The 27158-nt window shown below is 35.1% G+C and overlaps 1 protein-coding gene across 7 annotated transcripts in view; it reads right to left on the reverse strand.

The window, feature by feature from the left end:
- The window catches only part of LOC129754834 (uncharacterized), a 249919-nt gene that overhangs the window by 16417 nt on the left and 206344 nt on the right, over positions 1-27158 (reverse strand). For all 7 annotated transcript variants that reach the window (XR_008739118.1, XM_055751089.1, XM_055751064.1 and 4 more), the window contains one exon: positions 18972-19205. Coding sequence is in view for 6 of the 7 variants with exons in the window: in XM_055751089.1 (XP_055607064.1) it covers positions 18972-19205 (234 nt within the window). In the remaining variant the exon portion in view is untranslated. The remainder of the gene's footprint in view (positions 1-18971; positions 19206-27158) is intronic.

Below are 27158 nucleotides of genomic sequence, written 5' to 3' on the forward strand. Positions count from 1 at the left end.
TGAGAAAGCTGAAGAAGCTTTTGCTGAATTAAAATCGGTTTTGTGTTCAGCTCCTATTCTTGCAAACCCGGATTTCTCAAAGCCTTTTGCTATCGAATCGGATGCTTCCGATACCGCCGTTGGAGCCGCTTTAACCCAGGAACAGGAAGGTGAAACCAGAATAATAGCTTATTTTAGTAAGAAGCTGAGTAGGACTCAAAGAGCATACGCGAGCGTGGAGAAAGAATGTCTCGGTGTCTTACTAGCTATTGAAAACTTTAGACACTATGTGGAGGGTTCAAAGTTCAAGGTAATAACGGATGCTCGTAGTCTTTTGTGGTTGTTCACCATCGGAATAGAGTCGGGTAATTCAAAACTACTCCGATGGGCCCTTAAAATCCAATCTTATGATATTCAACTCGAGTATCGTAAGGGCTCTAAGAATATCACCGCAGATTGTTTGTCGAGATCGATTGATTTGATTGATGCCAATATGGATACTGAATACGATCAACTTACCAAACGAATATTGGAAAACCCAGATAAATTTCCTAAGCACCGAGTGACGGATGGACTAATTTATCAACTTGAACCAAATCGTATCAAAACCGATGATCCTCGTTTCAAATGGAAGTTGTTTCCAAGGGAGAACGAACGCGAAGAAATAATCAAAGCCGAACACGATATCGCCCATCTCGGCCAAGAAAAGACACTACAAGCGCTTCGAGTACGTTTTTTCTGGCCAGGAATGGCTAAACAGGTGAAGCAATTTTGTCAGGAGTGCCTAAAATGCCAAACATCCAAAGCGGGAAACATAAACTCTACTCCGCCAATGGGAAGTCAAAAAGAATTCGTCCAATTCCCTTGGCAATTCGTTACTTTGGATTTTGTGGGACCTTTACCGGCTTCAGGAAAAGCCAGACACACCTGTCTGCTTGTAGCAACAGATGTGTTTAGCAAATTCATTTTAGTTCAACCATTTAGGGAAGCGAAAGCGAGTTCACTCACAGAATTCGTGAAAAATATGATTTTTCTGCTATTCGGAGTTCCGGAAGTAATTTTAACCGATAACGGTACTCAATTTACTTCAAAATTGTTCAAAAGTCTTCTGGAGGAATACGGAGTAAACCATTGGTTGACACCTGCATACCACCCGCAGGTGAACAACACGGAACGTGTGAATCGTGTAATAACGACGGCTATCAGAGCAACGATCAATCAGCATAAAAACTGGGCTGACGACCTTCAGACTATTGCCTGTGCTATTCGTAGTGCAATCCATGACTCAACGAAACATTCACCATACTTCGTGGTATTCGGTCGCGAAAGAATTTCAGATGGTAAAGAATATCAACAAATGAGAAACGAACAACTATCAGGAACTACTCAGAAAGAAGACGAATCGCGTAAGAAGCTGTTCGAAGAAATTCGAAAAAATCTAACGAAGGCTTACGAACGTCACAAGAAAACTTATAATCTTCGCTCAAACTCTAATTGCCCTATTTATTCTGAAGGAGAAACGGTTCTTAAAAGAACATTTGACCTGTCGGATAAGGCTAAAGGATTTTGTTCAAAACTGGCCCCTAAGTTTGAACTCGCCGTCGTAAGAAAAGTACTTGGTAAACATTGTTACGAGCTCGAGTCGACGACCGGAAAAAGATTAGGAGTATTCTATGCTAATCACCTTAAAAAAGCTAATCTGCCCAGAACAAGCTAAAACCTTCATTAACCACTTTTTTTTAAAGCTATGTACAACTTGCAAGCAAGTGACAAACAATTTTCACGAAGAAAATCGAAACGAATCGAAAACCATTTCAAATGGGCATCGAACCCATTCAAAATTGAATTGCTCACTATTTTTTTTAAAGCTATGTACAACTTGGAAACAAGTGACAAACAATTTTCTCGAAGAAAATCGAAACGAATCGCAGACCATTTCAAATGGGCATCGAACCCATTCAAAATTGAATTGCTCACTATTTTTTTAAAGCTATGTAAACCTTGGAAACAAGTGACAATTAATCCTTACAAGAAAACAAAATTCTTAAAATAATCCACAGTGGACAACGAAACCACTTTAAAAGTCATTTTGTTATCTATGGAAATCTTCAGTAAAAGTGACAACTTAATTTCAAATTTGGAAACTGAAATCGTCAGAAAAATTTGAATTTTTGATTGGTTTTTAAATCCACTTGATTGACGCGGGTGTTTTCATAGACTAGGGTAAGCGATACTAATTTTGGCGGAAGCTTTGAAGGTTTAGGTGTTGATTTCAGAAGAGTCGTAGTGCCCACGAAGCATAAGAAGGAGCTAAGGTGATGACCTGCCAATAGTACGTGTAACACGAATTCCAAAGCGAGCCTAAGCGATGACTTCGACGACATTTTAGTAGTGGTCGTTATAAGCAAAGAATGAGCCTATCCTCAAAGCAACAATTCCAAAAAAAATTTGAATCGTCTTTTCAAATTCATTGAAAATACTTAAAGCATTCATGTTGAGCTCGAATCATTCGAAAACATTCTGTTTACACCTCATTGGAAAAGGTAAACAACAGACAAACGACCATCGAAATCCGAAAAGGCAATATAAAAAAATTTGGGAGTGGAAATTGCTTCCCCCCTTTTGTACATATTTTGTAAATAGTAGTTATAATTTAGTATTAGTCGCGCCTATTGCCTGCATTAAATCTAGTTTTAGTAATTCAAATTAAATTAGTAGGAAAATTTAACAACACTTACGATTTTTGTTGTTTTTCTTTTGCATGTTTTCTTGTTCGTCTTTCCGTTGTTCTTAGGTAGGATATTCAATTTTCGTTTATACGGTTACTTCCAAAATAGCCTTCTTCAAATACCAGTCAATTAAGTCCGTTCCGAGGTTCTCAAGGAAGAGCAAGCTGCGCATCAAGCATAATCATATCATTTTGGTTTCTGTTTAGTCTCGTAGATAAATCAAAATTGTTTCCTCTTGCCAACCATTAACATCAGCAGTTTGTAATTGCCTTCAGTTATCCATCACTAGACCTGAAACGAAACAGAAAACCCCTCCCAAAGCCCCAAAAAAAATGCTCGATTAAAAAAACATCTAACTCACGATAATGTTTACTTTCCTGGTTAAAATACAGCAGATTCGGCAGCTCCTGCAGCTGGTTGTTCCGGTCCATGGGCCGCCTGGTCCTCGCAATTTTTTAAATATCGGCAATCCAGTAACCTTTTGCGGCCAAAGAAACAAATCCACACGTTGAATCAGCATTCCACTCTACTCAGTATTCCGAACCGTTCAGAAAATTTTCCACTTTTGACATTTCTCTTTCTGTTTATGATCGTCTTGCGTTGGCTGCGTCAGTGTGCGTGAGAGTTGGCGGTGAGTGGCGCGCCTCATCGGCCAACATGCTAGAGAATAGATATGTTCATTACGATGAAGGATAGGTGTGTTCATGAATGGGTTGAATGTGATTGAAACTTAATAATTTTTTTTTCTCAAATTATTTCGCAAGAAATAATTTTGATGAAGAGTTAATAATTCGTGTTCGTTTTCTCATGTTATGTTTTCAAGTAGAACAATACTGGTTTAGTTTCAGAGAGTCGTGCATGTTGTTCCGTGTTTGTTTTGCACATGTGACGTTTTCCGGACAAGAAGGTCTGGTGTAGTTGCAGTGAGGCAAACCGGTTGTTTATGTTCGTTTTTGTTTTCCACATGTAGCGTTTTCCGAACAAAAAGGTTTGGTATAGCTACAGTGAGGCAAGCTGTTTTTTTTCGTGTTCGTTTTCCACATGTAATGTTTTCCGGACAGGAAGGTCTGGTGTAATTACAGTGAGGCGAACCGGTTATTTTTCGTGTTTGTTTTCCACATGTAACGTTTTCCGGACAATAAGTTCTGGTGTAGTTACAGTGAGGCAAACCGGTTATTTTTCGTGTTTGTTTTCCACATGTAACGTTTTCCGGACAACAAGGTCTGGTGTAGTTACAGTGAGGCAAACCGGTTATTTTTCGTGTTTGTTTTCCACATAAAACGTTTTCCGGACAGGATGGTCTGGTGTAGTTTTAGTGAGGCAAACCGGTTACGTTTCGAAGAATAAGCATTCCAGATCTTCGGATAACGAAACTTCTGGAGGGGAATGACTTAGGATTCAGTTTATATATTGTGAAGTTCTGTGTAAAGGGTTATGAATTAAAAATGTCGAAGAAGTTTTTTTTGTTATAATCTTTGGAGTAGGAAACTACTCCAATTGATAATTGATTCATGTTGTGTTTTCCATTGCGTATGAATGTGGATGTAGGCCAACCAAGGTTGTTACGATCAGAACAGAGACGTTTGTATAGGAGACCAATAAAAAGCTACGAAAATTTGTTTGAATTATTAATTCAAACAAATTTTCGTATTTTCAGTAGGGAATTATGTAACACTGTTACATGTTGTAAATATTTACTTAGATATATTTGTATACATTTCGTTATTTATTTATTTATTCGTTCTTAGTTCAAATATTATTGATAACATTAACCAAGAGCAACAAGACAAAATAAGCCTTTTCAAAATGCCATTGCATAGAAAGGTATGCATTCATACCACGCGCTTCACGTCATAACACTGCATTCAAGCTTGCATACCAGTTCTTCTTCTAGGAAGTCGAACTTAACCGGGACTATTTCAGGCGTTCTTGATTTAGCGTCGCCTTCAAAGTTTGACCTCGTAAATGTTGGGATCCAAGGGCGGATCGAAATGAGAGGGTAGATTGATTTTATGTGGGAAGGAAAGGGAGGCTACCAACCCGTGCCGAGAGCGTATATATGGCAAAAACCGACGCTCGAAAGGTCGATGACCGCCTTCGGTGATCATCGGCATTCCCTTTGAAAAAAACCAGATTTTCCAAAACTTGCGACCTTACTGAGGATCCCAGGAATTCACCTCTTCCACTTTGATCCTGACCGTGATTTAAGCCCAAGCGAGTGTTTTTGTACTTGGCCGCGTTTCGTAGAAGTAAATTAACACGTGAAGTGTCCTTCTAGATTAGATTTAATTGTTCCATATTTTGTTCCTTCGTTAACAGGACGATTTAGTTAGCTAGCTAGTTGTGCGTGTGCTTAAAATCGTGTGCTCGCCTTTAAAAAGAAAAAAGGTAAAAAATCTTTGGATTCTGTGTGTTCATAACTGTGTGTGCTAATTTTGTTCGTTGAACAGCCGTTCAACGGCTTTTTATTTAGGAGCAACCACAACGCTTCTAGCGATTGCTAGCTAACCTGCCGCTCGAACCCGCTGAAGGTGCACGGAACAGGATTAAGGTTTTCCCGACCAGGAATTGTCGGAAGTGAACCACCCGTCAACACGTGGTTCAGTGGTCTGCCCGTTACAACCCCTTCCAGGCCACGAAGACTGATTCGCTGCTGATCTGCATCATCCCCGCTGAGTTTTCGCCAACATCGACACGCCGTAATAAACGTCGTTCCCGGTCACTGATGAGCCGGTGATACTCCGCCCAGCAGTCGAATCTATTTTCGGCAACCCCGCAACAATCAGCTCTACTTTGCCGACGTAAACAGAAATGGTACTGTAAGTACAAATGTAAAAATAACCCATGCGCATGTGAAGGAGATATTTTGGCCATTCTAAAATTAGCCACACACAGTTTTTTGGAAACCATTTAAGCCACTAGGTTTCCCAGTTGAGAAGGCTGCGCCAATAACAGCCCATTCTCACCCACTAAGCACACGTAGGGAAAGCAGGAAAAGGAACCCCAAAAAGCTAATGATGTAATCCTAGGTAAAATTCAAAAATAAAAACTTAGCTTAAGATTGTACAAAATGTAAAATATGTACTTCTCGTTTCATTTCGTATTAATACAAACTTTTTCAACCGCCAATTATGTATTTTGTTGAAAAATAAGAGAAATTATGCTTTCCCAGAACATTAAGTCTTATTGAAAAAGGGAATTTCACGTGTTTGTCCGTTCGTTTTTAGGTTCTAGTTTTTTATAGTTTATTTTTTTGCTTCGGGAAGAACTGCTCGAGAAAACAGTTCCCTCGCTTATGCTTCGGTCACCCAGGGGAAAACCGGAAAGTGAGTTCCTCCTGTGACGATCACGCAAGCGTGTGTTTTTTTTTTTTCAAACGGATAGACCGTGGTTCGCGCCCCAGCTACCTCTTCGAATCGAAGGTGTAATTTCCCTAGTACTCCTCATTAACTTTGGTCTCCCCGATCGTTTCTGCATCCGCTTTTGGATCCTTAGGAAAACCCGCCCTGAGGTTGGGTTTCTCGCCGGGCAATAAAACTCGACGAGCGGTCCTCGAAAGAGGTGGCGCTTAAATCGCTCGTTTATGAACGCGAAACTGATTTAGAGAATCCCACCCCCGCGCCTGCTATACAGCATTAACGTTTGCTGTTTTTTCCAGCAATTTAAATTGCTGGAAATTTTGCTGGAAAGTCAGCGGGACAAAAACAACAAAATTTTGCTGGTTTCCAGCAAAAAGAATTAGCTGTGTATAGGAAAATCGGCGAATTCCGGTCGAACGGCTTGAGCAACAAATGTTTTGAAAAAAAAAGTTTTTAAGGCGGGTAGTATAATGGACGCGTAAGTTTGTCCAGGTAATTCAAATTTTTCACCGGTTTGATATATCTTCAAAAGACCTTGGCAAGAGCAACTGTCGATCGAAAAGCACTCAGCGATGAAAAAACCAATATCTGATTTTCTATTGCGATTCTACCTTAGGGTGTCCGTCTTACCTGACATTGCCCTAGATATTTAAAGAGAAGTCAAGCGATGTCAAAATACGTTAGCTATGATGGTTTGGCAAAGAATATCGACGAAAGGGAAATTACTATAGCTATTAATCAGCAGTGGCGTGAAAATAAACAAGGAGTATTACTATTAACACAGTTTAAAAGGCTATTTGCATCCTTGCGCCATGATGCTTTTGGTCAAATACAGTTTTTGCTTCCAGAAAGCATTGATCGTTCAGAAAAAGTGATAACAGATTCTGCCTTGTTTCAACAGTTCACCTGAATGGACTTGAACGTTACCGGATTTGAACCCACTTGACTTCAGTATCTGGTGATGATTTTGATTAATGGTTACCGTCAACTGGGGCAAAATGCAACACTTTTCAACTTCAATGGCTTCTAAAAAACTTACGTTCACAGATAATCATGCCACTTATTCATCAAAAGTTTTAAGTTTGGTAGGACATCAAACTGACGTAGTCTGAAAAATTATTGGTTTCTTCAGTTATTTTTAAATTTCTAAAAAAATTGCGATTTTCACTATATAAAAAAGGGGTCACTTGCAACAAAGTTTGTTTCCAATGAAAAATCTAAGGAAAAGGTATGAAAATTTAAAGTTTTTGATCAATTTTTGATGCCATAAAGGCCATTACGCATAGAACAGCAAATAAAATAATTTTTGGTTCGGTTGAAACTAACTTTTACGTTTCATCTAAACATCAGGATGTTGCATACATTTAGGCGTGAAAAATACTACAAAAAATTCTACAAGCTTAAATAATAAAAATAAATGTTTGGATGAATGAAATTTCAATCTTGACAAAAGCGGGAAGCAAAACATCATGTTCCAGCATATGGAAACGAGATTTACAAGGTGTCTCTTTGATTTTGCACTTTGTTGCATCCTACCTCAAGCAGGTAACTGAATTAAAAAAAAAAACATTTAGTTAAAAAAAATTGGTAACGGTTCAAAAAATATGGTTGAGGAAATGGTGTTGGTATAGGATGATTAAACCATTGAAAAGCTTGAAGGTCTTCACTAAGCCAATCCGTCATACTGGGTAAAGCTATTACGGCATCGTAAAATGTTAAAACATGTACATTCATTGCTCGATTTTTTAAATTTTACATGAAAATCAAAAACTTCCAAAAACTAGCTTTAATTGTAAGGAATTATTTCATTATCATTTTGCAGTCATTAAAAGATAACTTGATTACCTACGTTATATTAAATTAAAAATTAAATCAGTGCTGTGATAAACAAATGTTGCATCTAACCCCGCAGTTGCATGATGCCCTCATTGATAATACTTATGTAGAAAAATCGTCACGGCTTTTCTGTGCTGTTTTTAATGTGAAATTTTTGGTGAGGTCTACCATATATGAGGCTTGAAAAAAATGATTATAAATTAAAATATTTCCATTGATTTAAAGTGTGTTTTCACCTTCATTAAATTCAAGTTCAAGTTTAAGGTAGACTTTGTTATTACTCGGGACACATTTTCCATGTAAACAAATAATTTGAACTTTTCTTGTTTCGAAATTAAAGACATTCCTGATCCAGTTCATAATCGTTTCATGTTTCACAAACGCTCCCATCAACTATCCAGACCGGTCAGCCCAAAAAAAAACCATTAAATCATAGGTCTACAAATAAGGCCATTCCGTCGGGCGACTTCTTCGAACGGTAGCAGCAATTGGTGAGCAATCGTGAACAAATTTATGAATTAACGACAGAGCCCGCGAGTCACGCCTTTTGGAAAATATTTGTGAACGACAGAAATGACAAGAAATAAAGAGAGGGGAGGGTGAGGAGAGAAAAACAATGTTCACACCTTTTGCAACAAAAGGTAGTTTACAGCGTTTTCGTGTTGTTTTTTTAAGCCGCCATTGCCCAGAGCAATTGATCTTGCAACAAAGCCTAGACACGACACAATTACTGCATGGACCCATTAAGGAGGGTCCCTAGCTAGAGGCGAATTGTGTTTGGTATTTGGAAGGTGCGTGTCTCTATTTCAGTTGCTTTATCTCGGCAAAACGCGTTAACAGATCCGTCATAAATACCTGTCAGCGATTATGTTTGATGTCATGAAACTGTCACTCTTTGGTTTAATTTAGTTTTAAATTTTCCCGTAGTTTCTTAAACTATAGATTGACGATTAGAGAGTAAAATTTTTAAAATCAGATTTCAGCTTGTTTTTATCGGAATCCAGAACTTCAAAAAAAAAATCAGCTGTCATAAGCGGCTAAATTTCCCAATGGACCAAATTACAGGTTGCGTTCAAAACCAGCCCATTTGGCCGTCATTGAAACTGACATCGGTCGTTGAACGGCTCCGGGCTGGAAATGCACCTCGACCAATGTTGGTGCACTCCGAAGAAAAATCAACCTAACGGAACCAGTTCATAATTAGGCTGCCCGTTAACATTGCAAGCGAAAATGGCGGCGCACCAAAACATTAAACAAGATTGGCAAATCAATGACAACGAAGCCATAAGAGGAAAAACAACCATCTAATGACAATTAAGATTGCAGTCGAACACGCATAACACGCATCGATTGGACAGGTATGCGAGGATTGGTTCATGATTTTTCTGAAAAAAAAAACGATTAATTTTAGTGATAATTCTTCTAAAGTCTGCTTCATTTAATATTGGAACACAAACAATTGCGTGTAGTTCAGTCATTTATTAACGAATTCATAATTTGTTTTTCATACAAATGTAGCATTTTCTTTACTCTTTCATAAAAAAAAAAATTTAAAAAAAATTTCATTGCTGTTTCGAAGAAATTCTCGTACTTTTCCCGTAATACGGCACATTAGGCGGCGCACACCCTTTTCGTCCACCGTTTTGGCGATTTGATTCCACCAGTTCTTCATTTGAGTCATGTTCCTAACAAGTTTTTCCTTTGCCTTAAGCCTCCGCTTCGTGATTGCCCATTATTTCTCTATCGGCCGGAACTGGGGGCAGTTTGGGGGGTTGAGGTCCTTCGGTATTACGCTGACCCCGTTCGTTGCGTACCATTCCATAACCGTTTTGCTGTAATGGCAGCTTGCGAGGTCCGGCCAAAACAATACTGGACGGTCGTGGGCACGAATAAACGGCAGAATCCGTTTCTGTAAGCACTATTTTTTGTAGACTTCTGATGTCATTGTCTTGTCAGTGAGAAAGACTTTGGTTTTCTGTCCACAACTGCATATCCCCTGCCAAATCATGTACTTGCGGGCGAATTTATCCGCAAACACGAACTTAAATTTTGCAGGTACATCCCCCCGAGCCGTCGCCAAATAAAATTTTTGACCTGGGATTTGCCCAAAGTCCGCCTTCACGTAGGTCTCATCGTCCATCAGAATACATCCATCGAACTTGGTCAGCACTTGGTCGTACAGCTTTCGAGCACGGATTCTGGCCACATTGTTCTGCTTCAGCGTCCGATTTGGCTGTTTGCTGGCTCGGAATGACCTTATTCCTTCCAGGAGACGAATTCGTCGCACCGTACTGTGAGCGGCCTGGAACTTATTGGCCAAATCGCGGTCTGAAAGATTGGGATTCCTCTTGACGGCCTTGATGACTTTCCCACGCAGTTTCCGGTCGACAGTTCCACTCCGACGCTTCGAATGCGGCTTCCGAGCCGTCGTCAATGTTTCCTTGTACTGCTTGATAACACGCCATACGGTATTTCTGGGCATTTTAAGCTGTTTAGCTAGCTTCGATGCCGACAACAATGGATTTTCAAGAAAACTGTGCACAATGTTACTTTGATTTATCGGCCTAGCGGTGAAAAGTGATGTCCTTTTTAGTAGGGACATCTAAAGATTATGAAATTTTTATATAGATGGATAGAAGGTTAGAAGAAATGAAAGATGGTGAAAATGAGCGGGTAGAATTTGTCTAGAAGCATTACCATCACATACCAAATTTTTGTTCCTCACGAGCCTACTACTATGAAGTGGTAGATACAGATAGAGTTGGTAGATGCAACTCTATCTGTATCTACCACTTCATAGTAGTATGCTCGTGAGGAACAAAAATTTGGTATGTGATGGTAATGCTTCTAGACAAATTCTACCCGCTCATTTTCACCATCTTTCATTTCTTCTAACCTTCTATCCATCTATATAAAAATTTCATAATCTTTAGATGTCCCTACTAAAAAGGACATCACTTTTCACCGCTAGGCCGATAAATCAAAGTAACAAACAAAAATTACGGTGGTTAATCTCTTCATAAAACTGTGCACAATTTGATCTCTCCGTTCGGCTTCCATGGCGGTTGTTTACAAAATGCTATCGTTTGGTGTTATGACATAAATACATGGTGAAAGGAAATGAATTTCCCGACACGTGGGTGAAAAAAGTTTTCAAATCCGTCTACTAGGAGCGCCACAATGAGCAAAAGAATTTGTTCCAATATTAAATGAAGCAGACTTTAATACTAATACACTCATAAAATATGATACCATACAAAATGGAACATCGAATAAAAGGTGATTTTTTCAACATTTTTGAATTTGGGAAATGTCTCGGTTCATTTGAACCGTTCTAGTTCAACTGGCCATCTTCGCATTCCAAAGGCACAGCATTTTACGTGAAGCTAAAGATATTCACCTTGATAACCGGTGGAAATAACTATATCCTTTCGCAAAATTTTGGATCAAAGAATTTTTTTTTCTTGGCCTTTATTTTTGCAACTGTTAAAACTTTAAAGATTCGAAGACACAGAAAAAATGTGCGTAGACGTACATATATACCCATAAAAAATGCGTAAATCTATCATCAAGGTTCTCATTCACTTTTCTTGATATAAACATGATTTAAAAAACTTTTTTTATTCATTCTGGCTATCTACATAAACCTATTCAAAAACAATAACTCGATGTGTCCACTTTCATTCCCAACTACTATCTCCAGACAAGATCTGAATCGAGAGCATACCTTCGTAATATAAGCCTATGACATTGAAACCCACGCCTCAGACATGAAAGGCTTCAGAGAATCTACACTTGGGTGAGAAACAGGCCCTACACAGGCCTCGTTTGAACATACGCCCATATGAAAAAGGCGAAGGAAAATTCGGACTACTTAGGCCAAAGAACCTTCAAGCTAAACTTCATATACCCAGCCAGGTTTGGGTCCGGTTTGAAGTATTTTATGGGCTCCATCCTATTGAAAAACAACATTCTAGGGTTCACCGAAGTTTGCCTGAATACACGGAAGCAACCGATACTTCCAAAATTAAATGTTCATGTAGAGTCTAGTATTAACTTTTGCCCCAGCTTTTATGAAAACAGGAGGCATCTGTCGTGATTTTACGAATCTCAATTCAGAGATTCACTTAAACACGTCTGTCGCTCACACGAATTGATCAATGACTTACTTTGTTTAGTTTGTTTGTCTAGTGTTGCCGAAATAGCAAATGTTGTCATAGAAATTTATTTTATTTTATTTATCTTCAGTATTACCGAATACAACTATTATTTTATTTTATTTTTAATTAAATTTGATCTGTCAGTCGAAAAAAGTTTCTTATTTGAGATAACGACCATCAGCTGCTTCTTCTTCAACTTAGACAGAAATTGCTTCGAGCGCTCAAGTCGCAGTGGTTTAATTCGAAATATTTTGTATCGTTGTACCTTTTTAAAGCTGAACAGCCTTCTTCCGAGCTCCAACTATGACACTCGAAAGAATGTTGAGAACTTGAATCTTGAGTTGAGTAAAATGCTATAGTACATGGGTGGCCAAACCTTGGCACGCGTACACTACTTTGAGCCTGCGAAAGGTTGGGTAAGCTTTAATGTTATGAGTGGAAAAATATACTTACTAAACAGAGCAAGGTTATTAAATTTAAAAAGACTTTTCGAAGCTTTTTTTATATATTTATTCTTTTAAGTTTGAAGCAAATAAATATTCGAAATTTCGGAGGCAGTCAAAAGTCGTCAAACTATTCAACGTTTAAATTTATTCAACAGTTTGCAGCAAAAGCCAGACATCACAAAAATAGTAAATGGAATTTGAGAAAAAATTCATGATTATGGAAAACAAGGTGTTTTTTTCATGACCCAATACCTTTTTCCGTAAACGTAAGCAAAAGTGGTAAAAATGCAAGGATCATTACAAATGACACATTGTGAAATGTACTGCGAAACCCAGTTATCCCTCTAAAACTCAAAAACTTCGGATTTGAATTTCATCGACAAAATCAATCTTTTTGATGCATGACTTTTTTTTAAATTAGTATAGTAGAAACATGCCATCAATCAAACTTTAAGGCAAAATTTTGCCATATGTTTGGATAACGTGCCGCAAGTAAACCTACACCTATGCTAAGGTTGCCAGAATTTTATCCACTCCCATCCGGGCCTAGCAATTCCGGGCATTTTTTCAAAAAAACCTGGCAAAATCCGGGCATGGTTTTCGATTTTTCAAATTCAAAAACCGTTCAAAATTTAGGTGTTATTATATATAAAAGCAAAGAAAAAATTCAAAAAAATTAAATTAATATTTTATTAATGTAATTGCAAACTTCCAAAAAGTTTTTGAAACACTTAAATATTTAAAGGTTTATAAAAGTAAATCAGCGAAATTATTTGAAACAACCGTTGAAAATTTCCATACCGTTAATCGATTTTGCTGAAACTTACTCAAAAACTTGGATTTTTTTGGTTTCTTTGTAAAAATTGTAAAAAAAATCCGGGCAATATCCGGACTTTTTCCATGATATCCGGGCAACCGGGCCGGACCGGACTTTCTCTAAATATTGCATCAAATATCCGGGCAAACCCGGATAAATCCGGGCAATCTGGCAAGCTTAACCTATGCTGATCTGATCGGAAAATAATTTTAGAAACTGTTAAATTCTTGCAATACGATTTACCAAATTTCAACCAAACATTGTTCATTGAGTGTCTTCAATCATTTGTGATTGCTTTAAATTAAAAATATTATAAGATAAACAAATCTGTAGAAATTATAAAAATTTTAAAAATTAAAATGATAAGAAATGAATTTTTTTAACTACTTTATTGGCCCGCGGCCAAATCTTATTTATGCAATTGAGCCCACCAGCTAAAAATGTATGCCACCTATGCTAAACTATATTTATGCTTCATTCAAGGCTTAATATGTTTTCAAGTTACCGTTTTATGGAAATTTTAATTACTTGAGTGCCGTTCCGAGCAAAATTGTCCCATGTGAAAAAACGTGCAAACGAGAAAAACTTAATTGAAATTCCAATTTTTCTTTTAAACTTAAAATTCACTTACAGTTTTTTCGAAGTGACTGTTCAAGTTAATCAATTTACAATGTTTTCTGCCAAAAACAAATTACATTTCCTACCACAAACGATTTTTTTTTTCGAAAGTTTTTCAGCGGAACATTTCCACAAAAACCAGGCTCGCTTCCACAGAAGAAACCAATATTATGTTAATTTTACAGTACAAAATATTCGATTTTCCCATACAAACCAAAAAGTTCAAATTTACTACTTATTTTTTGCCAGCAAAATACAATCTTTGAACAGCGATAATATTTTGGTTTTAAGTCCAATAAAGTTGCAATCTTGAGATAAAATATTAGTCTTGATTGATTTTTTGATAAAACCTACATAATTAAGCAATCGATTGGTTAAGTAAAAAATCTTTGATAAAAACTAATTTTTATGCTTTTTAGAACACAATGTCTCAGAATCCCTTTCACACTTGAGATTCAGTGCAACCCTTTTCCGTTGTCAGATTCAGCTCAAATTTGGCATTTAGTCTTCTGATGATTCCTCAAAACCATCCGAGTCTTTTTTTGCAAGTGTTTTGATTTTCAAGAAGGTATTTATTAAGACAAATTTGATAAATTAAATAAAAAATATCCTAAATCCGGTGCGCTTTGCTACAACTTTTAAAAACGAATGATATTTTCTGAAATTATTTAAATTTTTTTTGTTTCGTTGGCATTATTTTACATCAAATTATAACATAATTCATAAGCAACCGCTATAAAATGAGAGCTGCCGCTGGAATTTCGAATTGCAACACAAAGATGACTTAAACTAACTTTCTGAATCTTGATCTATACATTTGTATTAAAGATCTTATAATTTGAATCTGTTTCTCTTCGCCCTGAAAAATGAGTGTTTCAAATTAATCGTACGCAAACAATCTAACTTAGTTTTTTAAAAGACACACTGGTTAGCATAAAATCAATAAAAGTACTCAAACTTTGCCCGAAAATCATTTAGGGCAAAAGTTTTCAGGTAAACGGGATACAATCACAGATTTGTGCTTAAAAACTCCTTATCCGGTAAATGGCATTCCGGTAAATAGTGCATTCCGGGTAATGTCAGTCCGGTAAACGGTTCATTCCGGTAAATGAATTTCTGGTAAAAAGCAGTCCAGTAAATGGTTTTCCGGTAAATGGAATTCCGGTAAACAGTATACAACCAATTTTGAAGGATAAAGTGACTCCAATATATTGAATCTGATTGTCTACGGCAGGTTTTTTAACTCTGTATGAAGTACCTTTTTTAAATAACCAACAAGATAGATTTGATAGTTTGAGTTCTGTCGAAAATTAATATGAGATCTTTGAGCTTAGTTAAAATGCAGCAAATTAATGATTATAAATCAGTCTTTAAACAAAATAAATGTTGAAATCATAATAGTTTTCTTATGGGCATTCTATTCATGTTAATGTAGAATCCCACGAACATTCTGTAGAGCTATGTTTCGTATACTATTTTATGATAGTTCGCATGATCACTTATTGATTGACATGAGATTTAGGTTACATACAATAACACTTAAAACATTTTGTTTTTTTTTTACAAAATTCCATGCCAAAATACAAATTAAGCTTACAGTTTTATTTTCAATAACTTTGCACACAAAACATGTTATCTAGTTTTCAAAGTATCTTGACCCAACTTAGTTTGAATTTTTGAAGCAAGTAATGGGTAAAATAGTTTAAGAAGTTCATAAGTTATCATCAAAATTGAACACGGAACTGTAGCCGGTTTTCATCAATAGTATTCAAAATCACCTAACAAAGCAGTCTCACAAATTTGTTATCTCAGTCGTGTTTTTTACGCGGTACAGTTTTGATAGTGAAGTGAAGTGATTGAGTGGTGCATTCCAGAAGTAAAGTTCCTTTAAAGATTTTAATTTTAAATTTTTCGCTTTGAAAAATTATCCTCCATATCCATTTTGAAGTCTTGGCGAGTGTTTGTCTCTTTTTTTTCATTCGTATCGGAATGATATGTAGATTTGTGACATCCAGTCTTTCGTATTCCATTCATTCATTCATTCAAATGAAATAGTGTTGCAGCAGTAAATGCAATCACAGTGCAAATTCATTGAATGAAAATTTGCCGATGAATGTTGGAGACACTTTGAGCTTAATTTTAGATATAATACTACAAAAAAAAAAATTCAATTATAGTTAAAAGGGAAGGATAATATTGATTGCCAAAGGTAATAGGTTCTCTTTACTTTTTATTTTAGAAACTATATTCTAATATGTACTCATGGTTTAGTTTATTTGCATTTAAAAAATCATAAAAGGAAAAGAAAAAGTCATTTTATATAACAATAACAAAACGATAAAAATAATGAAATTACCGGATCACTTCACTACATATTGCAATTCTTGATTTTTTTTACTGATGGACTTTGAGTTTTCATCATTAAATTGATTATCATTAAATTGATAGGTGAAATAAAGGGAATGGAGAAAATCATTTCTTGTAAAAAAATTAAAAAGAAAATAAGATACAAGAAGAATGTAAAAATCACTTGAATTGGCTAAATTGAAACATGAGATGAGGTGATACATAGATAGGCACATATAGAGGAAAAGAGGTTTCAGAGGATTTGTTTTTTGAAGGAACTTGGACATTGCAAATCCAATGTAAATGACTTCATTCGTATTAAATTTAATTAGAATAAAAATCGTTGATTTTAACATATAACTTTCGGTTCTTTTAGAAAAGGCTGAAAAGATTTGTGCCGTAAACGAACATAAGAAATTTTTTCAATTGTATGTTTGTTCATTTGGAGAGCATGCGCCGGTTTAAATGTTGGCCTTACAAGGAGTGATTAGAAGGTTCAATAGAAAACTTAGGAGCATAGGTCTTACGAATGTGAAGGTTTAGGAACGTTTATTTAAATTAATGCATAATTACAATTGAATTAATTAAAAGGTACCTTTCAATTCTTTAAAAAAAATAGTTTTTGCTTATAAGAATGAAAGCTCCAAATGACTTTAAAAATATATGAGGCAAAAAAGAACAATGAAACAAAGAATTTTCAATGTTGCAATAATCCTGAAAAGAAGTGAGGCATAATTTGTGTCTGAATACTATAAAAGTACTTAATGTTATTTTCCGAATTCAACCATAAAAGCCCTATTAATTTTTTTTTTGCTCAAACAGATATCACTGTTAGAAAAGAGGGATAGATTATCTAGCAAGGGATGTATATGGTTATAATTTGCCTTCAATATTTAACTCGATTCATTTTTATCAGACTTTCATTGGATGCCTCACAATTGGAGTTTCCTTAGGAAATGTCTAGGAGCATAGGAGGTGTATGAATTTCTGAGTTAGGATAAAATTTGCCCGGATATGGCCCAAATTTTTGGTCGTCAATTTGAAACCAAATGCTCTGATTTTGCCAGATTTTTATGTAAAACTTGCCGGGTTTGTCCGGCCCGGATACGTGCTGAAAAAAATCTGGCAACCTTATCATAAACTATTAGCACCACATTTTGATTATGTACTTTTTTCTCTACTAAAATTTTAATTGATATGTGAGTGATACTTTATAAATTTTTCTTCTGAAAATTTCGCATTTCCGAAGTTTATGCTCTCGATAAACAATATAACAAACTAACTTATAATTAAAAGTTATGTATCAAAGATCAAATCAAAGTCAAATTGAGCAAGTCAATTTTGACTTCAAACAAAATTGTTATTATTCGTATGTGGAAAGAAATGAACATATCATAGGAGCGTGCCGCGTAAGATGGACTTGAAAAACCTCTGAAACTCGTTATAAAAATTTAAGCAAAAAAATTTTATCATTGATCATTAAACTGCATTTCCATTCGAATTACAAATTTTTTATTCTATTCATTTGATCATATATAATGGTGAATTTAAATTTTATTCAAACTTATTGAACACTCTGTAAAGTGTCATTAGCTTTGAATACTCTTAGTGATAAACGGTAGACAAATGTATATTTTTTGCAATTCATTGCAAAGAAATTCAGCTCAACTTACTGAACGTCTCAATTTGCTAGCTAATTTTCGAGTTGCAATTTTCTTTCGCGCCGAAATGGAAAGAAAAGACCCATTTAACATTCGGCCGACGCCCATCGTCGTCTTCAATTGTACCAAATCATTTGACATTTCCCACCAAGCTAATGTAATTTCATTGGTCGTTCCCTGACAGCTGTCATTTGCTTTAAAACAGAGTCTAAATACAACAGAGCGGGTGAAATAAAATTGAGAAAAAAAAAACAAACCAAACTACCGGAACGTTACGTAACACGCGTCAAAAATTGGGAGCCACTTTGAATGTCAATTGTTTTGATGGTGGTTTTTATTTCTGGTTTAATTTTTGCCAGGGGGCCCTCCCTTGAGAAGTCGTTGCTGCGGAATGTCAGTAGAAAAATTAGCTGTTTTTTTCATTAACACATTTTGCCTCTAAATTAAATGTCGTTTGTTGGTGGGTGAGATTTGTTTTTTTTTCTTTTCGATGGTTGTTTTTTTTCTGTTACTTGGTCCATTGGAATGAGGGCAGAACATTATGTGCTACCGCAAGTAATTTTGTTTGGCCATTCGACGACAAACACGCTATTATGGAACAGCAGATTTGTGGATTGCAAAAATCCGGATACGATGTCGTCAATATTAATGTTTTTACACTGGTTTAAGGAGCCAAAGTCTTTTTGTTGATGGGTTCAAAACAGCTTAGTTACTCAATTTTTTTTAAATCAAATGGGAATCATGGAAAAGATTGTTCTGAACCTTCCAATGCTGTTCGCAAAATTTCTGCATCGGAGAAATTTTTTTTCCTGTAGTTTAGTTCCCCCGCCCCGACGAAGGTGAGCGCGCTTTCACTAGATATTCAAATTGCCCAAAACATTTAAAATTGTAACATTAACAAAAAACACAACTTGAAACTGTAATTTTGAAAGATCTAATTTCGGCATGAATGTGTGTTGTGTGCTTATAATTAAAATAATAATTATAAAAATTATTCGCAAATTGATCAATGAAACTCACCCCCACATACTGCCCATCGACAAACACCTGCGGCACATTGATCAGGTCACTCTGCATCCGGTCCCGGATCTCCTGCTGGTACTCGTTGCTCATGAAGACGTCCCGTTCCTCGAATTTCACCAGCAGCGTCCTCAGGATCTGCTTCACGTTGGCGCACTTGGTGTAGGTTTCCCGCACGATGCCCATACTGGTCGTATAGACCACCACCTTGCCGGCATCTTTCTCCTTGAAGTTCTGAAAAAAAAAGAAGAAAAAAAAAATTAAAATTAATATCCGACTTCTAGAAGGGGTCAATGGAAGATTTATTTTTGCAAAGCAAATGAAGATCTTGAGTACCTACTAAATGCTGACGAAATGACCAATTGACTTAAGACCCTGCCCCTTTTTTGTTTGTCAGAATTATTAAAAACAGTCTTAAATAGAGAGCTTGAAGAGGTCGCGGTTTATAATTGCTAATGTGTGAACGCCTAGTTCGGACCCAAGTAAAAACCTTTGTGATTGCTTAGTTCATTCAAGTCGGTGGTGGCTTCATTTAATTTTGCGCTATGACCTAAACAGGCAACACCGAGGTTCGGTGCAATTGTTTTTTTTACCTTAAAGCTTCGTTGCTCAACGAATTGCATACTTATGTATGTTGCTGCAACAATTAAACGCCTTTTATTTAATCACTCTACCTTGGGAGGTAAATATAAGCAGTAAATGGTAAGAGAGAAAAGCGAAGAAAACATGCAAACAGTGCTGTTAACAGCTGTCAAAAAGGGCATCGCACTGACATATTGGCCTAGTCAGACTACATAATGAAAAAAAACAACCTATTTTTAAGTGTTGATCACTCGCTCTTTTGAAACTTTATTTTAACGATAATAGTTAGATAAGTTATCGATTTAAAAATATATGAATATGATTGTTTTGCAATATGAAGCAAATGTTTAAATTTACATGGACTTCTTGAACTCAGTGTTTTGAATATTTTTACGAATAAAATTTTACACTCAATGGAAAAAAAATTGTCCTAGTCAGTCTCTGTTTCTGAATTGTTTTGTATACTTTTAAGAAAAATTCATTGATTATTTTGTCAATGTTTCTTTTTATTCATTTGCAAGCAGCTTCTCATGCCAAACACAACACTATGTGTGTAGAAGTGATATTTCTGTCACTAGAAAGATTCGATCTTAGGATATAGAAATATTTTCATCTAACGGGTGTTAAATAAAAAATGAGAATTTTTTCAATAACATATAAAAAAATTGTTATTTTTTCATCGATTCAGTATTTTTTATTAATAACACTAGCTGACCCGGAGTGCTTTGCTACCCCTTTCATGAAAAAAAAATAATTTCGATAAAATTATTATAATTAAAATAATCTTTCTTTTTAATAAAATTCCATCACTTTTAAAAAGCAAACTATTTTTCATGATATCCGAGCTTTTAGATTATCTAGAGTCGCAACAAAGCATGAAGGTTGAAGGAACTACACTTTAGAGAAAAAAAAATAGGAGGGATGTTCAATACAATTTAATATACTTTTTGAAGGGGAAGGAGTATTAAGATACAGGAAAATTTGTACAGTGTCAAAAAGTGTGTCAAACTTTATGAAAACACTAAGACTTAGGCTTTGATAATATTATGTATGTTCCATTTACCGAATATGAGAGTCTTAATTCATTAAAATGGGAAGCGTCTATCAAAACAATATATCATCTGAATTAAAAAAAAATTGTCAATTCAATAAATCTCACTATGTCAAAACGCTTACGTTTGGCATTTTTGAACAAAAATCTATCGAAGATTGTTGAAATTTTGACAATTTTTTATTGGTTTTGTATGGAAGCCCTCCCTTATCGGATTCGAAGGGGTTTGAAAATATATTAGAAACCATTCCCGGTCTTGAAAACAGCTACATTATATATTTCACGATGATCGGTTCAGTAATTTTCGAAAATTGTTCGGACTGTGTCATATTTTTATTAATTTTTATTGAGCCCCCTCTTTTTGGTTGTGAAGGGGTTTTAAAGTATTATCGAAACCATGCCCGGTCTTGTAAACAGCTACATGAAAATTTCACGTTGATCGGTTCAGTAGTTTCCAAAAAATGTTCAAATTGTGTAATTTTTTTTTTTGTTAATTTTGTATGGGAGCCAGCTTTTTTGGATTCGGAAGGGTTTGAAAGTGTTGAAGAAACCATTCCCGGTCTTGAAAACGATTTCACCCCAAATTTTACGTTTATCGGTTCAGAAGTTTCCAAAAATTGTTCGAATTGTGTCTCATTTTTATGAATTTTGTATAGGAGCCCCCTTCCTTTAAGTCGGAGCGAGTTGAAAGTATTTTAGAAACCATCTCCGACCCCAAAAACTCTAACATTCCGAATTTCCCATTGATCGGTTCAGTAGTTTTCGAGTTTATGGGGAACAAACAGACAGACAAACATTCATTTTTTTTATTTTACCCGGCCTTGCTCGGGTTCACATAAAATATAAATTTAAAATGGATCGTTTGACCTTTCGAAATTTTGGAAGCTTTATATTCATCATTAGAAGAAATTGGCCCAAGTTTGGCCATGCAAGTTTTGTAAGTCTTTTTAAAGTTTTTATTGAGATTATTCACTCTGTTTATCGTTTTCAAATTATTGAAAAAAATATTCTTATGAGGTTTTGATTAAAAGAAATTTGCAATAATTTCCCTTGAATGCTGATTCCTCCTTTCACGAAAAACATTTTTTACTTCCATCATTTTTTAGGAAGCTTGAATAGATTTGGCCCTATATTTTTTTTCTTCAAAAGAAGAAACTGTTTTTATCTTTCCTATCCCTTATCCAATGAAAATCTCTGTTGAAGATTATCCCACTTTTCAAGCTAGATAATCTTCTTGTACATTGGTTTGTTTAAATTTTATTTATTTAGAAATTTCTAAAGAGATTTCCGCCACTACAATTTTAGTCAATATATTCCTAACAGGTTTGTAGTATTTTTCAATCCAAGATGTAGGCTCATTATTGCATCAAAATATCTCGTACCGGTTCCACGTGCTTTAAACAGTAGAAGGAAAAAAAACATCCGCCAAAATTTCCCCTTTCAACTTTTTAATGCTTAGCAAGCTTTAATGTTCTATCCAGTACACGTGAGCTCTAGATGGTTGCTTGCTTCTAATGCCCGGCCCATGGTGATGGTGAAAATAACCCCGCCAAAGGAAACGAAAATTGCTTGACAAAATGGGTGCCATGACTTTTGTTTCGTAGGAATAAAAACAAAAGTTGTATGGGAGCCCTCTCTCCCTTAAGTCGGGTGGAGTTTTAACTATTACAGAAACCATCTCCGGCCCCAAAAACCCTCAGATGCCAAGTTTCAGGTATCTTTTTCTCCTCAAGGTACGCCAGCCAGCCAGAACGAATGACGTCCCGCGGTATTTTTTGGTCATCCACCGACACTGTGATTTAACCGTCTCAATCTGCTCCTCCGTGTACTCCGGCGACCTCGTGTTCTTCCTGCAGACGATTCCTTCCATCTTGAGGGTACGATGGATCAATACGTGGGAGTAGCCATATTTCCGACCGGCGTCACGCAGGCTGGTTGCGTCCTTGTTGTCAAACAGCTTCTTTAACGATGTCTTCCTCTGCTTTGTCATTATCGTCACCGGACGACCACTTCCGACCTTCCACTCTACGTTCAGGGAACCCAGGATACGATATACCGTACTGACAGTTACATTTTCTTCCTTAAAATGTGCCACCGTGAACTTTTTTCCTTGCTGGAAATGCGTTTCGTAGAACCGTACAATGCGTTCGCGGAGCACGTGCTGTTTTGACGCCATCTTTGCTTTGACTAAATTCAAACTAGCAAAACCAAACACGCCTACTGTTTCTAGGAAGCCCAAAGAGCAATTTTTTTGGAGAAAGAAAATTTTGCGCTCTTTATTTGAGTTACTGAAAGGTATTGAAAACATTCTTATTTTTTATTTAACACTCGTTATAGTCCTCAGCTATAATTATAAATTAGAGATTTACCGAATAGTGGTATTCGGCCAACGACCGAATACCGAATATTGACCTTTTCAACTATTCGGATAAACGAATTGGAACATTCTTTTGAGTTTTTAATGGAAAAAGTAAAAGCGGTTATTTAAATTTTCTTCTATTTCTTTCAAGTTAATGCCTCTCATGGTTTTCAGAAGATTATTTTTGTCGAATTTAAGGTAAAGATTTTCAAAATAAAAGACTGGAAGATAAGAAGAACGCTGCGCTTTAACCTTAAGCAAACTATACTTTCTACCACAGAGTCGGGCAATTCAGGACAATTTCTTGGAGAATTTGTAAACAAAGGTCAAATCTGAACAAAATCTAGGACTAAAACACACAAGAAAAAAGTAAAAGAAAATAGCTTGAAGTTCAACGTTTTCATTGAATCACAGCCAGTGTAAAGATCATATCTAAAGATTAAACAAAAGTTATGTTCATTCTAAAATTTTTAAAAATCGATTGTGAACACAAAATCTAAAAAATTTCAAAGAGAAATAAATAAGATAAGCTGGGAAAATTCCAGGAAGTTTGTAACAATATCTGAGCATCCCAATTCTTTATTGGATTTTCGAGCATATCAGGAAAATTTGGAATAAAAGCTAATCAAAGTATGAAACTATCTACAGCATGGATGAGCAACTTTTTGAACCAACGCACACAGGAGTATTTCACCCGAAAATCTGGCCAAATGTCAAAATTAAAAAATTAATTATTACTAAGATTTTTATGTTTATTTGCTTTTTGAATACATATTGCACCATATAAACCAGCCAGTTTTTCAATATTTAATTTTTTTTACTAACAACAGCAGCTGACGGAACTTCAATATAACACACCGTATAAAAATTGCGTCACGGTTCAACTAGGGTGGTCGGATTTACCGGTTTTTTTCAAATCCGGTATTTTGGTATTTGAAATTTATAAAACCGATAAAATCGGTAAAACCGGTATTTCTCAAAGTATATCGAATTCATGATAAAAGTTTTGTCTTATTGAAGTAGTAATGGCATAGAATATTCAAGGTTTATAACGCAATAGATTTTTTTAAATTGTCAATTAAAAAACATGGTATTGTGCCTTTGAATTATCTCTTTGTCATAACTCTATCATCACCCTCATGATAATAATAATATTTATCACCGTCATTTAATTATTATAATTTCGTATTGAGGTTGCAGAAATTATAGAAGTTTCATATATGAACTGATTTTACAGATTTAGTAAAAGTTTTTATAGTCTTCCATGAAAATGATATGAAATTTGTTATACAAAAAGATTTTTTGTGAAAAACATGACTTGATTAATTACTAAACAAAACTTAAAACACTGTCACAAAGTTTTTGGTTGACTCACAAAATTACAGATTATTGTTGTCTAAAATACGAATGTTTTCCCCGAAACCTAGGTCGTGATCGCGTTAACTTTGCCTTACCAAAATTAAAATGAACAAAAAGAAAAAAAAACTATGAAAAAAACAGTCAACACTCAGCAATAAATATAGTTGTTTGGATCTGATCCATACGCTCTTTGTTGTTATAATACTGTTGCAAATTTATAAAAACTTTGTTACGGCTTTGTCTAGAAAAAAAGCGTTAAAAATAAAAATAACAGAATTTCATCAATTACCTTGATAATATTGATAGAGAAATTCCATAAAACCTTCTAACATGTGTTTAAACGCTGACTGTTGAAACATTTTATGTTTTAAAACAAAGTAGGAAGTTTCTAATCACTAATCAGTTTTGAACATTTTTGGTTTTAAATATTTTAAAGCCCGGTATCGCCTAGAACGATTTTGATAAACTTGGACTGTTTATAGATAAAGGATTTTTGCATCTTTTGACCTAATTCCATTTTTTCTATGAAAAACACAATGATTATTGGTAAGCAATCTTAAATTTCTGTATCCTTTAGTTCGATAGCTGAACTGAAATGTGTAAAGTTTCGTGAAAAAATATCATCTGAGAGAGAGAGATGGCAGCTTGTCAATGCTCTTTCAAACGCCACTCACAAAAAGTTACGTTGGCAAGTTTTTGCAATAATCAAATCTCACATAAACCTTGAAGTAAGGTTTATTGAGCTTAGAGTATGAAACTGATTGAACATATATGAGTATTTGAAGAAAAACCTGCCGCATGCCTATATTTTCAATGTTGAAGTTGAAAAATTCATCTCCCTTTTTTTGTAAAATCTCTTCATAGCGCCATGTTTTTTTAATCTTGTTTTCTCAAGAAACTAAACGTTTTCAAATTAAAGTTTAAAAATGTTTTTTTTTTCATCTTTATTGTAAATAATTTATTTGCCTAATGATACATTTTCAGTGTTAATCTCGTGAAACATCTTTGAAAGACGCTGATTTTTTTTTTAAATTTTTGATAGTTGTTCACTATTTTTTCAAATTTTAACAAACACAACTGTTGGAATTTTTAGTTACGGGTTTCGAACGAGTATTTTTCAAATTGATTTAAAATTTTCGTTTGCATAACGAACGTTCATTTTTCATAGCTCAGCTGTCTAAAAAAATCATGCAGTATAGAAACTGCTCTAAATAAGCAAAACTTATATTTTTCGAGAAAATACCTATTGAAATTTTACAATGTGCTTCAGATAGATAAAAAAATACATAAAAAAAACACAGGAGCTCCGTGCCTATCAATGTTTTAAGCTATGCAGCACAAATGAACTAAGGGCGGCAGGATATACGCATGCTTCGAAAATAATCAAAAAAGCTTCTGCGAAACCTGGCAAATCGGCTGAATTGCAGAATCTTTTTGAAGCACATTACATAAAAACTACAAAAAAAAATTTGATGCAAAACTTGAGTAGAAACTAGAACAATAAAGTTGTAATAAAAAAAAAGAATTTTTATAAAAATAATTTAACGGTGTTTTTATAATTCAAGGTGGAAGATAATGTTTGAAATATCAACCGAATTCGATATTGATATTGACTATTTTCTATCAGAAAGCTTAAAAATCACTGCTAGGTTATTGAATTGGTTAAAAATTGATAGTAAAAATGTTAATAATATTTAAATAGTCTTATTCCAAGATATTCAAACGTATGAATGAGTATAAACAACAAAAACCTCTTGTGGTCAACTGTTTGTTCTATATACTCCTGTGGGCCTACGGGCCTATTCGAATTTAAAATCCTTTCGATGGACCGCACTCAAAATATCACTTACTATTTGCAAAGCTTCAAAGATAGCTATAGAGAAGTTTTAAAATTTAACGTCATTTTTTATGATTTCAAATTAAGCAAAGAAAAAACGAATTCGTGTATAACTTATTTGAAATGTTAAAATTCTATCGACTGGATGGGTAATGAATAAATTGATTTTCGGCGATTTCAGTCACGAAAAAATCATAAAACGATTTTTATTTCTTTCCGATGTTTCGGCATTTATTATGCCTTTTTCAAGGAGTCTATTAATATAACATAATTAATGATGTGTTTAAAAAGGTGTTACAATATATGGTGTACTTACTGAAATTTCTCGTTTTAATTGTCCAAAAAGTTTTTTGAATCTGTTAATCTGTCTAATCGGGAAATGTAAGTCCAGTTGTCTGTGGTGTATAACAAAAATATTGAAAGTTGAGCTTTCTACTTGCATGCAATCTTCCTTGGAATCTGTTCTACTTACTATTGATCTGGTTGCGATGGATATAACACTTTGAAAGTTTTGAAAACGAAAACGGATATAAAAATAATTTTCACTGTTTTGGATGTTGTTTTCCACCTAGCCACTACTGATGTTTGTTGATTTTTGTGTGTTTGTTGTATTTTGTGTGTTTGATGTATTATTATGTGTAATGGTGTGTTTATGCTTGTTTTTGATGGAGTTGAATGCCGGCATAGATGACACTGAGCCCTTCAGTATCAGTCTTCTTATTTACCGTGTTGCCATTCCTCGCGATGTGACACATTAATAGACTCCTTGAAAAAGGCATAATAAATGCCGAAACGTCGGATGAAGAAATAAAAATCGTTTTATGATTTTTTCGTGACTGAAATTGCCGAAAATCAATTTATTCTTTATTTGAAATGTTTGAACGAAAATTGAACACGATTTTCCAAATCAAAAGCAGACAATACCAGCTGAAATTTATAAGGTGCATCACTAAATCTACGTCAGTTTTTATGGAATTTATGGAAAGACATCATTTTATT

The sequence above is a fragment of the Uranotaenia lowii genome, chromosome 1, assembly GCF_029784155.1.
Source record: "Uranotaenia lowii strain MFRU-FL chromosome 1, ASM2978415v1, whole genome shotgun sequence".
Classification (NCBI taxonomy): domain Eukaryota; kingdom Metazoa; phylum Arthropoda; class Insecta; order Diptera; family Culicidae; genus Uranotaenia; species Uranotaenia lowii.